General features: G+C 41.7%; 2 protein-coding genes across 2 annotated transcripts in view; both read right to left on the bottom strand.

The window, feature by feature from the left end:
* Positions 1-13,560, bottom strand: part of STMN3 (stathmin 3) — a 27,141-nt gene extending 13,581 nt beyond the window's left edge. Inside the window, exons 1-2 of the mRNA XM_083744784.1 lie at positions 13,181-13,560; positions 456-551 (exon numbers count right to left, since the gene is read on the bottom strand). Coding sequence (XP_083600910.1) covers positions 456-551; positions 13,181-13,199 — 115 coding nt within the window. The 5' untranslated portion in view covers positions 13,200-13,560. The remainder of the gene's footprint in view (positions 1-455; positions 552-13,180) is intronic.
* GMEB2 (glucocorticoid modulatory element binding protein 2) overlaps positions 1-15,516 on the bottom strand; it is a 263,449-nt gene that overhangs the window by 35,787 nt on the left and 212,146 nt on the right. The window lies entirely within an intron of this gene.

Here is a 15,516-nt window from a genome sequence, read left to right on the forward strand (position 1 = left end):
ACCCAGAAGCTGTACGCCGGCTCCCTTGGCCAATAAAGCGAGATGAGTGACGCAACCCCAGAGTCGGTCACGACTGGACCTAATGGTCAGGGGTCCCTTTACCTTTACTCCATATTACATGCCCATTCAACCACCTCTGAGTGCAGAACTGGCACTTTTATGAGTAGTGCTCATTCTGCACTTGTAAGGAATTGATCTTTTAGTGTGGCAGCAGCTACCCTTTGGAACTCCCTGGTCACTGACATTAGGCAGGCACCTTCGCAGTACAGCTTTCAGCATCTGTACGCCTACCAAGATATGAAAAGTTGGACATCTATTTAAATACATTATTTTATTTTATAACCTACACCTTTAACTGCTGATTCTATTTGTGTTTTTTTTGTTTTTTTTTAGGTTAACTTGTTTTAAACCCTGACTTTTAGTGATCAGTCAGGTCAGCAGTATGAGATACTTACCTCCATATTGGTATATGGTATTTGGGTGTGGCTGGGTGTGGAAACAGGAACAGATCAATGAAAGCAGAGAGAGTTCCTTCATTTTCTCTTTGTACGCTAGAAAGACAAAACAAAAAAACAACAGTGAGCAAAGTTCTAATGGCAGCCATTTGCTATTTTCAGAGGACATGGAGTAAAATGTTGACCCATGCCACAAACCTGGGTTATTCTTTAGAGCTATTTCCAGAATCTCAAAAGGGGAAAACCAAGAGTGTTTGGACATTTCCACCATAAAGCAAAATGGTAAAACTAGCTTTCTTAGGTAAGAAGAGAATGATCATTTGAAAGCCTCACATGCATCTTTGAGCAGAGATTTCAAATAGCTACATTCCCTCGTACTTCCAAGAAAATACCTTGTAGTTAGAAAAATGGATGGGTTGAATCCAACTAACTTTTAATCAGTGCTGACCCACTGAAATGAAGAGATCAAAGATAGTCATGTCTATTCATTTTGGTTGCAACCCAATGACTCTTCTATTCATTTCCATGGGGCATCTGCATGGGAAATTCATTGTGGATTGTGCCCCAGGTATTCATCTCCTTGCTCAGGTAGGCTGTCTTTCTCTTTACTAGAAACAGCTTTCTTTCTGTCCATTTCAAAAAACTGTTGTCCTATCCAGTGCAATCCACTCCTCTCCCATTTTCTAATTCCTCAGACAAATCTGATTGCAATTAAAGGTGCACTATGGAACACAAACATGAAGCAGATACGCAGGCCATTGAGAAACATCTGGCTGACATAACAGGGTGAGTTTTCTGCTTCATCAACTCAGACCCAGGGATCAGGGCAGCATCACAGTCAGCCACTTGCCAGGTTGAATAGTATTTCTTCCTGGGTGAGTAGCTTACCAAAGTCTTCAGCCAAACTGCTATCTGACCCATACAGTGGGATTCCTCTGGTACTTCTCTCCAGCATTAGGCTAGTGGTCTGTTGTTTACCATTCCTCATAACACAAAAACAAGGAAGAGTAAAATGGAAAGAAATGGGCACCAGAAAGAGAACAGCCAAAATGAGCTAGTCAATGGACAGACAGTTGAATTATGAATTGGTTCTAAATTGCTTTTGCTGAGTGCATGTCTGGGTACTATACTACTCTTATAACATCTGTTGAAGAGGGGTCCTAATTGGGCAACTTTCCACTTTGCTCCTGACTTAGTGTTTAGTGACACTGCCAGTTGCCAACCCTTTCAAATTGGCATTAGTGTAACAACATGAGGTCCAGCCGTATGGAAGCGGCTCCTGTATCCTTGAGGTAATACAATACAAAACAAAACAAAACAGTTTGTGGTCCAGGGAAGTAGGCCCAAGTCTGCCCCAAGTCATTGTTTGGTTCTGGACAAGTTACTTTCCATTCTGTAAAATGGGAATGTCAATGATTTACTTTGTGCGGACAGGGAGGGGGTTTGCAAGTTTAAAATTGCTTTATCTTTGCAAAAGAAGCAAAGTTATAAAACAATAAGCAAAAGGATATTTTCAGACAGAAAACTGCAACATATAGAGTTCAATGTCATAGAGTATGAATGGCAATCTTATGAATGGAGTTCATAACAGGGATTCTACATAGCCATAATTAGTGGTGAATAGTCTCTTTAGTAATCAAGTAGCAAGATAATCTGGGGATCTCATGTCTCTCAGCCTCTATCTACCAAAAGTTGTAAGTAAACCAGAGCACCTGCTGACTGCATCTCATTGTATTAACAGAAGTAAGATAACTATAGTGAGATGCTGGCAGCCAGTGCTCTAGTTGCTAAGTCTCATAGATAAGATTTCTGTATTCTGAAATCTTGTTCTGAATTGCTTAAAAATTATCAAGGGGAGCCCCCGTGAGAAGTCAGGAAGTTGCAAATTTAACAAGATATTCAAATGTATGTACTTGTATGACAAATTTAGGAAACATACAAAATCCAAAATTTGCTTTTAATGTTTGACTCATCGCTAAAGAGCATTCTTGGCTGGACAGAGCACTGCCATGTGTGACCAGCGAACCAATTCCATCAGTTTCCCTGCTTCATTTGTTTATTTTTGTGTAAGACACTAAGAAGAGCAAGTGAGTCAGTTTAATATGCATGTGTGTGTGTCACATGTGAATGTACATAAATTCAGGAAAGAATTCAAAAAAGAACCAAATGCACCTTATTGCCAAGGTAGGTTTTAGGGGCCAACTTAACTCATCTGATTTAAGCTTCACGTGTGAAAAAGAACTCAGCTGTCTGCCAGTTTACTTTTATGGCAGGCACAATGCATATCAAACCTGCATCTGCAGCTGGAGGCAATATATGAATAATGAATTTTTAAAAAAGCTGGGCTGAGCAACTGTCCCTGCCCCCTACAATCTCCATTTGGGTCTTGTATTTTAAAGGTCCTGCCAAATACTGCATAATCTCAGCTGCTGTGTCTACTTGCCTGCAAGCCCAATGCTGGGGCATCTTTCCGTCTCAGCCCCAGCCTGTCCCCAATTTTGTCTTTTGTACTCTCCTCCTGTCATGTAGTGAAGCCCCCTTCCCCTTCATCAATTAAGATAAAAGTGGTAGGAAGACAAATGCATCCCAGCTGCTGTCAGCAGCCTAATGAGATGAGGAAAGCAGGATGTGTACATCTCCTGGCATTTCAGACTCTCTAACTCCATCTTGGCGCCAGCGATCAGCAGCAATTAGCCGATTCCAGTCAACACAAATTGAGGGAGGGGAGGAGCTGTTCTCTTGGCTTTGGATGTACTGGAGAGTCAGGGAGAAGCCACAGGGGAAGAAAATTGGAGGAGCTTTTGCTCCGAACTCAACCCCTTGCAATTAAATGAAGTTTCAGCTGAGTCTTCCAGCTGGAGCCATGTTTTGTCACAAAGCAGCTTTGGGAAACAGGGATGCAAAGAGAGAGGCTGTCCTTGCTCAGGGCTGCTTTCCCAGAGCCACCTGGCCTTTCCCCATCTCTGCAGGCACAGGGTCCCTACACAAAACCTCTTTGGTCCGCCATCCACTTCCCTTCTGATTCTCAAGCAGAGCTCAAGCCTGAAGGTGAAGGAGCTATTCTTTCAGCACCACTTCTGGTTGAGTCAGCTGCCACACAAGCCCGACAAAGGGCCACACTTAATGAGTTTCTACCACAGATGGGTATAATTTCCATGTAAGAAACGCCAAATCACTTGCATATGCATTGTTATGTGTGTTTATTTTTCAGCTTGTACTGTCTGGATTCACTCAGCGTTAACTTTGGCTGAAACGCAGCTCACTTTGGCTTTCATGAGTTTGTATGCTACATTAACAACAGTCACACACAAGGCACAAACAGCAGGAGATCCCCTCAGTGGCCATGAAGGTCCACTGGAGCTTCATGTGAGAAAACACACCTCTTCTCTTTAGCTTTGATTTAGCACTTATCCCCTCAACAATATGTTTTCCCACATTTGATAACACTTTGCCTTTTAACAGCTCTGTGGAAGTTTACAGTATTGTACTCTTTAGCCACCTTGTTCAGGAAAACAGTAAATAAAGTGTTTCAATGAGAAACTCATCGTATTAAGAGATCTTGTGAATGGTCACTGGGACAAAATATTATTCAAAAGGGTATTTGAAAAGACCTCGAGCATATTGTCAAATCCCAGACAATATCCCAATCAATAAAAAAATAACAGTAGCTCCCTTAGTGTTTGGTTTTCTTTGTTTCAAAGTGGTTGGCTACTGACTCACTACATTGCCTAAATGGAGTTTCCCTGCAGCAAGATGCCCTGAAATCTAGTTATTCCTGTAATGCACAATTTTGTGACAAGATCTGTAGTCACCTCTTAAGGGACAGTCTGACCTGTACTTTAGAAGCTGCCCTGAGTGGCTGGGATAACCCAGTCAGATGGGTGGTGTATGTGTGTATTGTTGTTATTTTGTTGTTGTTGTTACTATTGCTGTTATTACTATTATTATACAGTGGTACCTTGGTTTATTGACAACTTGGATTAAGAACACTGCAAACCCGGAAATAGGTGTTTTGGTTTGTGAACTTTGCCTTGGAAGCAGAACATGTTGAGTGCGTTCCATTTGTAAATTGAGTCCCCTGCTGCTATGGGAAAGCACGCTTTGGTTTAAGAACACTTTGGTTTAAGAACCAACTTCTGGAATGGATTAATTTCATAAACCAAGGTACCACTGTAATTATTATTATTATTAGGCAATCCAAGCCAGGCCAAGTTGCTTTGGAGGTTGTTAGGACCTAAATCCATTGACAAGTTGGTTTGGAGCCTTGCTTCCTTCCGAATCTACAATGCTATGATCACAATTCCCTAAATAACATTGATCTTCACAATCGTCCTCTAATGCAAGCCAATATTAGTACCATTTTACAGAGGTACAAACTGAGGCTATTTGCAGCTTGCTTTTGAGGCCACCCAGGGAAGCTAAATCTGGGCTGGCATCAGAGTCCAGTTCTCCAGGCCCTGAGCAAGACCTTGTTCAACAAGCTACCTTTGCTCTTGCCTTCCTTTGTAGAAGTGGGGTGATTGGAATGCTGTGAACAGGCCATGCTTGCCCCAGGGATGATAAAAGTCAACATAATGTGTGGGGAAGTACACAGGAGCCTGATGGAAAACTTAGTGTGCTGATTCTTTGAGTGATGTAGCCATCTCCAGGATTTCCAGCATTGCAAGGTCAGCTGCCTAAGTTCTGATAATCCCCTGGGGGCATAACTGAAGGCAACAAAGCTCCAGTTCAGAAGCACTTATAGATTTATAGATCAAAAAGTCAATAATGCATAAATGGGGGTGGGGGCGAGAGGACAGGAACAAGGGAGGAACGTGAGCATATGAATAGTGATCCCCAAGGGAAAACACACACATTGCTTTGGAGTCCTTGTATGATCAAGGTAGAACAACGTAAGAACTGTGCTGGCTCTATAATGGGAAATGCATTAATCGTTACTTGAAGAGATCTATCAAAGTCATCTCAAGGGGGAACTAGTCAATAGTTCACTTTTCCTTTAGACAGATGGACACAGTAAAGGCCATCCAGGAAGCTTCTCTGACCTTGGTATTGATTTTCTTTGTAAAGCACACAGCTTTGCTGCCTCACTAAGATGCCAATGGGGCAAACTGCTGCAAATGCCTGATTGGTGCAAACTAGCAAAGTGTTCCATGTGCATAGATGCAGAAGATGCTGGGCAATGTACTTGCTCAGTTTCCAGCTGTTTCAGTCCAAAGAGGCCTCCTTCATATTTCTTCAGGGTCCTATATATTGCTCCTGCGGCTACTGATGCATTATGAAAAACACAGATAATGGATCAGGATCATTTAGCAAACTGTGTAATAAGTAGTAGCCCAAACAAGGTGCTGGATAGACTACCTGGGGAAACTGTACTTCACCCACATTATTGGGACCCATACTACTGGGGAAGAAGGTCCTATTGGCATAAAGGCCCATCCAAACATTTTATATTTTAATTATGAACAGCTGCTGAACTCCTTCAGATGTAGAGCCCAGACAGCTGTATGGGTTGCCTGCACAAAAGGTCATGTGCATTTTGTGAATATATGAAACTGATCCATGAACTCTAACTCTGATGAAATTATAGCTTTCTGAGAACCACAACTATCACATTAAAAAATAAAACAAGTTTCTGGCTATGATTACTACAGAGAAAACCTGGATGGTGTGTGAACAATGCCTGGTAAAATATCAAAACTTCGAAGGGGTCTGGAACAGCCTCCCAGTGCTGGCACAGCACACTTTTCTGTCCCCACAGCTTCTGTTCCTTAGTTCCTGCTGTCCATCTGGCTCAATCGCCATGCCTCCTCATCCTTCCATTTCTTCAGTCATTGTCAAGCCTTTATGCAAAACAAGCAAACAAACACATAATTTCATTCTGTCACAGAACAGAGATTGCCTATTTTTGTCTGTACCAAAAGACCCAGTACAGACAAAAGTACAGGTTCCAGTACAGGTTCCAAGCTGATAGAGATGACTTAGTTCATAGAATTGTAGAATTGTAGAGCTGGAAGGGACCATGAGAGTCATCTAGTCCAAACCCTTTTTGCTCCACATGGGGTTCGAATCCATGACCCTAGGATTAAGATTTTCATGTTCTACCAACTGAGCTATCCCTTCACTCTCAGCCTTTATGTGGCCTTGGTAGAACACCTCCATCTGTGTGCTTTTGTTTCTGTATCATTCCACTTTAAACAATCTATTTAAATTCTTCTAATTCTTTTAGTTCAATAACTACTGAGGGGTTTTTTTAGCATTAGGAACAGACTACGTACATGCCAGCTGGGGCTGACAGATCAAGGTGCGTACAAGGAATTTGAACAAACCTCGCAGGGGGAAGTGTCTTTGCAAAGTCCAGAGAAAAATGTGCTTCTTCAAAGAAAGAGAATGTCAGCAATGAGTAATAGAAGAATTATTCTCATTTGAAATTTAAGCCAAAGGCTATATTGAATTTGCTCAGAACAAAGATAACTATTTGTAACTAAATCCACTGACAAAAACCAAAACATAAACTCAGAATACAGGGGCAAAGATGCTCCAGACTTTCAGTTAAGGTAAAAAAAGAATTCCAGTTCAACAAAACTGTAGTGTTTAGTAGACAGTACAGGCATGTTCAGTCTTCTTCCATAGTTTCCTTTTGTGTGAGATTGTTATAATAAGCCTGTGATAATCAGTGGCTCTTTTAGCCAAAGCCATGCTTAAAACATTTACCTGTAGAATATTATGGTAGCTCTCTAATAAGGACACTTTGGCCATGATCGTGTGACTTATCTTTATCAGCTACAATCTAGGTCAGGTAATTTGGAAACTGAATGATCTGGATTTTTTATTGCCAGGATTGTACTAAGAACTGGAAATTTGAATGATTCTCCCAATAAATCTTATCACAAAAGAAACTCAGCTTATGTGGAATCAAATGCAGGGCCCCCATCTTGATGGATGAGGTGCACCCCAATATACAGAAACACCTCCCAGGCCATATTCTGCTCTTCAACAGACAGGACAGGCACAGATCCAACTGTTCTCCAATATCACTGCTGAAGAGATGGTGCCAATGGACAGCAACACATTCCCAGGACTGCCGGGAGTGGTCCAAGTTGCCTACTCAATGCAGGGTCAAACCTCATTGCAGAAAGCGTACTATTTGTATGGATTTCATACAGTAATCAGTACATTTCTGAGGATGTCTTTGCCTGTCAAGGAGTGTTCCAAAAATCTCTTGGGACAAAAGGCAACACTGAAAGGTGGTATGTGTTGAAGGCTCATGCATACTAACTAGGGCCTTGAGCTGTATTGCTCACCCCCTGCTGAAACACAAAGCTAAACCATAGTCGTGCAGAAGTGGGGGAAGATGAAAATATAGAGTTGGGTGAGTTTATCAAAAAAAAAAGAAAGAAAAAAGAAAAAAGAGAGAAATGACATCACCATTTAACTGATAAATACGCAACACGTCCCAAGTGAGCTTGCAAAATAACTAGATATAAAGGAGGGCAGTATTCTTGCACTTTGAATAGTTATGAAGAAAGAGAACTTTTAGCAAGCACAGCCTGTCATACAGGGTGAGAAATCTGCACCTTCCAGATTCTAAAAACAGACCCATCCCAATCCTAATGCTTGAGAACCTTTAAGTTTAAATTGTGATTTTCTGCATGGAAAACATTTATTTTAACATGTGTGCAGTTTACAGGCCACCCTACAACCAAAGTTATCTGGCTAGCTTAAATAGATTTAAACCAGCAAGTTCAATAAAACAACAGATACAGCTAAAATACACAACATAAAATTATTTTAAAACACTGAACTTTGCAACAGTGTATCAGTTCAAAACTGAGGGTGGGGGAATAAAATCCTAGAACAGTATTAAATTATAACTTGGTATAAAAGACCTGGGAGAAAGTAAAAACGTATTTGCCTGCTGCCAGCAGGATATTGAAATAGGTGCCAGGTGAGCCAGGGATGCGGAGGACCTTTCACTATAGAAAAGGCCCATTCTCTCATAGTCACCTGGTGCACCTTGTGTTATCTCAAAGGGACTGAGATGACAACATGGGACCATGCAGGGCTTCAAAGATAAAAAAATCACTTTGAATTGAACAAGTAATCAGTGAAGTTGCAAAATGCCCCTCCCAGTTAGTATTTGAGCAGCCATATTTTGCATCCCGTGAAGTTTCCGGAACATTTGCAGAGACGTCCATGTGCAATGCGTTGCAATAATCCAAACAGGAATTTATCAAGGCATCCATTATATCTCTGTCCAGTTTTTGTAAGGGCAGACACACTAAAACTAAGGGGGGCACACTGAGATTAAGGAAGGCACTAAAAATATTATTTCCTCACCAGAAGATCAGTGCCTGAAGAGTATGTGATTTAAATCAAAGACATGGGTAGGATCTACTTGGGAGAACACATGAAGAGCTTGTCAGATCAGGCCAAAGGCCCATCTAGACCAGCATCCTGTTTTAACAGAAGTCAAATGATAAAATGCGTGCAAGCAGAACCTGAGCCCAACAGTACTCCCCTACCGACAATTCCAAGCAGGTTTCATAATCTTTTAAAGTCATGCAAGCTGGCAGTCATCACTACCTCTTTTAGGAGTTAATTTCATAGTTTAGCTATGCACTGTGTGAATAAGTACTTTTATATGTTCTGAATCTTCCGACATTCAGCTTCATTAGATTTACATGGATTTTAGCATTATAAAAGAGGGAGGAAAACTCTGTACAGTATTTTTCGCTCCATAAGACGCACCAGACCACAAGACACACCTAGTTTTTGGAAGAGGAAAACAAGAAAAAAAATATTCTGAATCTCAGTAGCCAGAACAGCAAGAGGGATGGCTGTGCAGTGAAAGCAGCTATCCCTCTTGCTGTTCTGGCTTCTGGGATAGCTGCGCAGCCTGCATTCGCTCCATAAGACGCACACACATTTCCCCATACTTTTTAGGAAGGAAAAAGTGAGTCTTATAGAGCAAAAAATACGGTATTTACATTCTTCACATTGTGCATAAACTTATACAGCTCTGTTATATGTCCCCTTTCTCCACCTGTGATTTTTCTAACTTAAAAAGCCATATTGTAACCTTTCCTTATGGGGAATCTCTCCAGCCCCTTGATAATTTTGGCTGCTCCCCCCCTTTTTTTTACCTTTTCCAGCTCTACGATATTCTTTTTTAGGCAAAACAAACAGAACTGTATAAAGTACTTCAAGTGTGGTTGCATCATAGATACCCAGATATGGGAAGGGACAGAAATAAATCATTATCTGGAACTCATTTGTCAGAGAGCAAGATGCAGGGAGGACTGAAGAATTCCAGTGGTTTCTGAAAAAATCTTTCAGCGTGATTCTGAAAGTACTTGTTAAGAATCGCACGTCAGAGGCAAAATCACAGCCAGTCAGTGCAGGGTATGTGCAGACTACTTGTTATTTAAATCCTGAATAATAATTCAATGCAGTACAGTGGTACCTTGGGTTACATAGGCTTCAGGTTACATACACTTCAGGTTACAGACTCTGCTAACCCAGAAATAGTGCTTCAGGTTAAGAACTTTGCTTCAGAATAAGAACAGAAATCGTGCTACAGCGGCAGCAGGAGGCCCCATTAGCTAAAGTGGTGCTTCAGGTTAAGAACAGACCTCTGGAACGAATTAAGTACTTAACCCGAGGTACCACTGTATAAACAAATACCTGGCTGTTATAAACAATAGGTTGAACCAAGTATTCATCACACACACACACACACACACACACACACACACACACACACACAGAGCACCTGATATGCCATGTCCACTATGGCTCCTCCTAGTCTCTCCTACCTTCTGAATATAACCAGAGAAGCACTCTCTTTACACATTAGCACAGCAATTACTCATTAGGGAGCCAAGATGGTACTCTACAGATGTTGCTGGATTCCAGCTTGCATTACCCCTGACTGCTGACCATGCTGTCTGGGACTGACGGAGTCCAACAACAACATTTGGAAGGAACCACTTTGGCTGCCCTGGTTTAAATATATTAAGAAAACAATGCTTGAAGTTTTGGGGGACAGTAAGGAGCCCAATCTAACTGTTCCCTTTTCCTTCCTTCTCAACCTCTCCAACAACAGTTTTTCATTCTACATTCAACATTGGCTCTAATTAACAGAAAAGTGTCCTCCTTAAGTCTGGAAACACATAAGATAGTGAACCAGCTCCCCTTATATTGTGTTCCAATGAGGAATGGCAAAGAAAACAACTGAGGGTATTTATTTGGGGTCGTTGTCCCCCTTCTCCACACAGCATATATCGTGGCCAAAAAGCTTATTCATCCTCTCTGTATAAAAACTCAGCATTTACTTGCATTAGGGTTGCCATACTTCAAAAAGTCAAAACCAGGACACCCTAACTTGGCAGCCCTCACTTGCATGGACCTGTCTCTTGAATTCCTCAACCAGCTGCTGGTCTGTAGCCACAGGAAGGGGACCAGCGACTGCTAAACATACTATGTATTCCATGGATGGGCTGACCAGAGCAAGAGGCATGCATTCACTACACAATAAAAGTCCCATGGGTTTTTCAACATATGGTACCAAATTAATTGATAATTCTCAGAGAAGGTCACAGCTATTAATTCCCATCCATGCACTGAGGGGATCTGCGTGTGCCATAGGTGAACATAGTGGCTTTCTGCTTTCTGTTGGGGGAGAATGTTCAAGAAGCCGTGGCCTTGTTGAGCCAAGGGACTGTCTGGGACTAAATGCAAGATGTTTGCCTGAGCAGAATCCTTTGGCACAGCTCAGCCGCCACTGCAGCTGAGCCTGCACTGAGCATGTGCTGTTGCTTCCCCTGCTTGCTAAGTAGAAGTGATACTATTCTGGCGAACGGAATGTACTTGGGAAGCAAGTGGGACCAAGGCACAGAGAACCCGCTCCTCTTCCAGCTGTCGAAAAGGATATACAGAAATCTCTTGAGGCACACATAAAAATACAGCTGCCCTTCTTATCTTTCTTCAAGTGTGTTTTGCTTTTATGAAACAGGGTGGAGCAACCAGGCAAGATGAAAAGAGAGGGGACAGACAGTGATAAAATCTCACCTCTCAGCTCTATGGTTTGCATGTCTGCAAACAAGGATAACAAGCTGCCTCAAGTTCTGGTCCACCCTTCTCTTTGTCTTCTGCAAACACCTTTCTTCTTTCATCTCCTTGTTTTGATCACACTCCTGTCACCCCAGAACCTCTGTTCTTTGACATCAGTCTTATGCCAAACCTAATCCAATTGGAACGGGAAAAGGATCGGAAATAGACCTCCGAGGCAAACTGCTCAGCTTTAAAAGCTGCGTCCCACTGTCAGGAAATTAAAATGTATGGTTGGGGTGGGAGGGAAAGGGAGAAAGTACCATATTGTTTCAGAGCACCATATGGGGAAGGCACCTGGTACCCAGACATGTCATTCCCCCTCCCAACTCCTTCACAGCAGGGCTCTTTCAGCCTTGAGAACCCTGACCAACCCTGACGTTGTCATTTATTTAATTTGTACTGATTCTGCAATAAAATAATAGGAGAGGAAAACACCTATCTCCAAAAAAAACATTCCTAGTTTTTGCTACCTCTGTCCTCCCATTCAAACACAATGCATTCCCTCCCCGCCCCCCAGCACAGATCAAACATATTCTTTGCAAAAGGTTTCTGGCAAATTTCTTATCTCATGCAAAGCTGCACATCCTCAGACAGGGGGACCCATCACATATACCTCCCCTTGTATTTTAAAAGGAGGCAGCTCAGAAAAGGAGCCGCAGGCAACACAGGGATGGGAAAGTCCAGCGAGTGCAGCAGGCAAGACAGAGCTTCTCCACAGCTAGTTTTTTGTGTTTACGAAAGTATTTACATACATTTTTCTTCCCCCCTTTCTCCCCATCTATAATGGCTTTCCTTTATTTTCATTTTTTAAAAATTCAGTAAATAAACACGACCTGTGCCCCAATTTATAAAAGCTTTAAAGACCAGTAGTGAGTGGACATCACAAGTCATCTATTGTCTATGTAAAGAGACAACACGCTTCCTCCCAGCCAAATTCCATATGCTTAGCCCCAGCCTTTAAAAAGAAAAAAAGGAGAAGAAAGATACATGTTTAGGGACTAGAAAGCAGGTGGATGCAACACAAGCGATGGACACACTGTGAGCAAAGCTGTTCCTTCACCTCACCTACCAGGCCTTGTATCCTGGGAGGGCAACAGGGTGCAGCTATGCAGTGGTGTCACAGCCCCTGCAGGAAAGGATTGTCTAACAGCATTGGGTTTCATTCAGCGCCATGGGCGGACCACTCCCTCTACAGCAGCTGCTGGCTAAACAACCTGCCCTGATTCTACTCACCCAGATGTACAATTATTATTATTTAAATGTCTTTGCCTCTTTGTTCTTTTTATCCCCTTCCTTTCTACCACTGCCAATCTACTTTTACAGAAACTGGGTTTAAAAAATTAGACAAAACACAACCACTCAGGTAAATGGATTTTTAACCGTATGCATCAGAGAAAAAGAGATGATTTGAAAACACGTATCAAAGCCTGGAAATACACAATTCTGAAAGCAAGAGAAGACAATGATGCCTGCCCGGCTACCATCTGTATAGCGTTGCAGATAAGCCCCACCTTGAAAAGAAGAATGGAGAATAACACTGATCATTGCAGATGGGTTCCTTCTCAATGATGCAGCTGCATATAAAGAGGGGAAAAAACCCTTGCTTGTTTTACCTGAGACGGTGCTGGCCATGATGGTGAGATGGGTAGTGGAGAGGATGCTGCAAGGGAAGATGCAGAGGCAGAGAGGCAGGAGACTGTCTTTTCTGCTGAAGTGCTGCAATGCTGTGGAAGAGAGGAAGGTCTGACTCAGCTCTAGGGGGCTGTGGCTATCCAAGAAGGGAGGAGAGAAAGAGAAGGAGAGGGGGAGAGGGAGAGAGGCGAAAAAAAGAAAGAAAAAAAAGGAGAAAGGGCTTGAAATACGGAAAATGAGTTCCCAGTGCAGAATATCAATGGGCCTCGGAGGGCAGCTTTTGATGCCCAATTCTTTTACAATGTCAGGAGTCTGAGAAGAAACGCAGAGCCTGTTAGCAAAGGGGATAGTTAGCAGACACGCCCAAACTGGAGATTTACCTCTTGTCTGACATGTATAGTCTAGAAATCAGCTGTTTCGTTTTATGTTAGGGAGTTGAAAACAAAATGTGAAAATGCACAGAGTGAACCGAATTTAAGAGATAAAAAGTTTTGGGAAGCACAGCCATTCACAATTTCGCAGACCTATTTGAAGGATGTGTCTGGAATTCAAGTTAACCCAGCACGAAAATACCAGCTCCTATTCTCACCTAGGGTTGCCATTTCACAAGCCTAGTACTCCAGTTCACAACCTAGTTAAGCTACAGTACCTGAATTTAACCCCACTGGCATCACATGATACAGTTCTTTACATTTATCACTGTTACATTTAAAACTATGTCCATAGCAGGATTGAAAGCCAAAAGCCAAATCAAGGAGTACTGTTTTTAAAATTAATACCTACTTTGCATATTCTCAGATATGCAAATAAACATATTATGTTTCCCACCTTTCATAAGTCAAACATTTGGAAACATGCCACACACACACACACACATACATATATCACTATATATCTAATCTCCATATATATATATATCCCTTTCTTCAAGGAGGTACAGTGGGGCATGAGGATTTTTTTAATAAGTCATGGCAGATCACCATCTTTTTAATTCCATCAAATGTATTAATTCTCCTCTATCATCACATTAATCACCATGTTTTGATCAGCATTGCTTTCTGATAAGCCTAAGAATCAGGACAGCTGTATTAGTAGCCCCAATTGTCAGGATCAGGCCCATTGCACCTGTGCTGAGGGAACTGCACTATTTGTTGATCACCTATCAGGCCTTGTTACTAACATATAAAGTGCTGAACAACTTGAGACCAGGTTACCTAAAAGACTGCCAGCCCCTGTATAGACCGGTTAGATTACTCAGGCAAATTTTACTCATAACACTGCACCTTAAAGCAGTGTTTCCCAACCTTGTGCCTCCAGCTGTTTTTGAACTACAACTCCCATCATCCCTGACTAGCAAGACCAGTGGCAAGGGATGATGGGAACTGTAGTCCAAAAACAGCTGGAGGCACAAGGTTGGGAAACACTGCCTTAAAGAACATCGCAGGACAGTGACCGAAAACCCATTTTCCCAAACCCATTTTCTACTATATATAGTGACCCTACACTATGAAATACCTTCCCATCCCCTGCCATATATGGAACATAATCTTATGAGCTACTTCAGCCATCTTGGGAAGAAGTCAACACATCTTGGGAAGAAGACAACCTATGTTTTTGCCTAGGATTTCTCTGACCCAATAAGATTGGACTCTTACTATTGCTGAATTCCTGTTTATACCTGTTGCTCTTTTTAATAAGTTTTATTTACTGGTTTTATGATACTTGGTTTTAGTGTTAATATTTACAAATCTTTAAGTGGTATAGGAAGTGATTTAGAAATGCTTAAAAATAAATAAATATAATAATAATCAGCACCCTTCATATTTTCTGAGGTTCAAAGCACATCACCACATGCACTGCCATTTTTACAATCACGCTGTAAGGCAGGTCCATATTATCGCTATCACCATGTTGCAGAGTTGGGATTTAGTTTGAGACTTGCCTTAGGCCACTTTGGGAATTTACAGTTGATGTGATGTCTTCCTGACAGGCACCTCATGCTCTAACCATGGCAGTGCCCCAGCTTTCAAAAACGAATTATTTGAATATGCCTGAAACATACATCAGGCTTGACTGGTGATACAATAATTTAGGATTCTGACGAGCCAACAGACTGGAAATTAGTATCTCTAGATTGCTGAGGTGATGTAGTCTGCATAAATGGTATTATTTAATGGGTATACTTTAAGCAGCTTTCCGTAAGGAGAAAACTTCATGCCAAATAAACTGTTTGGCTTAGATAGAGTCATTATATATAAAACTGAGACGCTGAAGGGCTATTGAAAACTTAGTCTGAATACTTGAAAGTCAGATAGTT

Source organism: Podarcis gaigeae (genome assembly GCF_964106915.1).
Source record: "Podarcis gaigeae genome assembly, chromosome: 6".
In the NCBI taxonomy this organism is placed as follows: Eukaryota; Metazoa; Chordata; class Lepidosauria; order Squamata; family Lacertidae; genus Podarcis; species Podarcis gaigeae.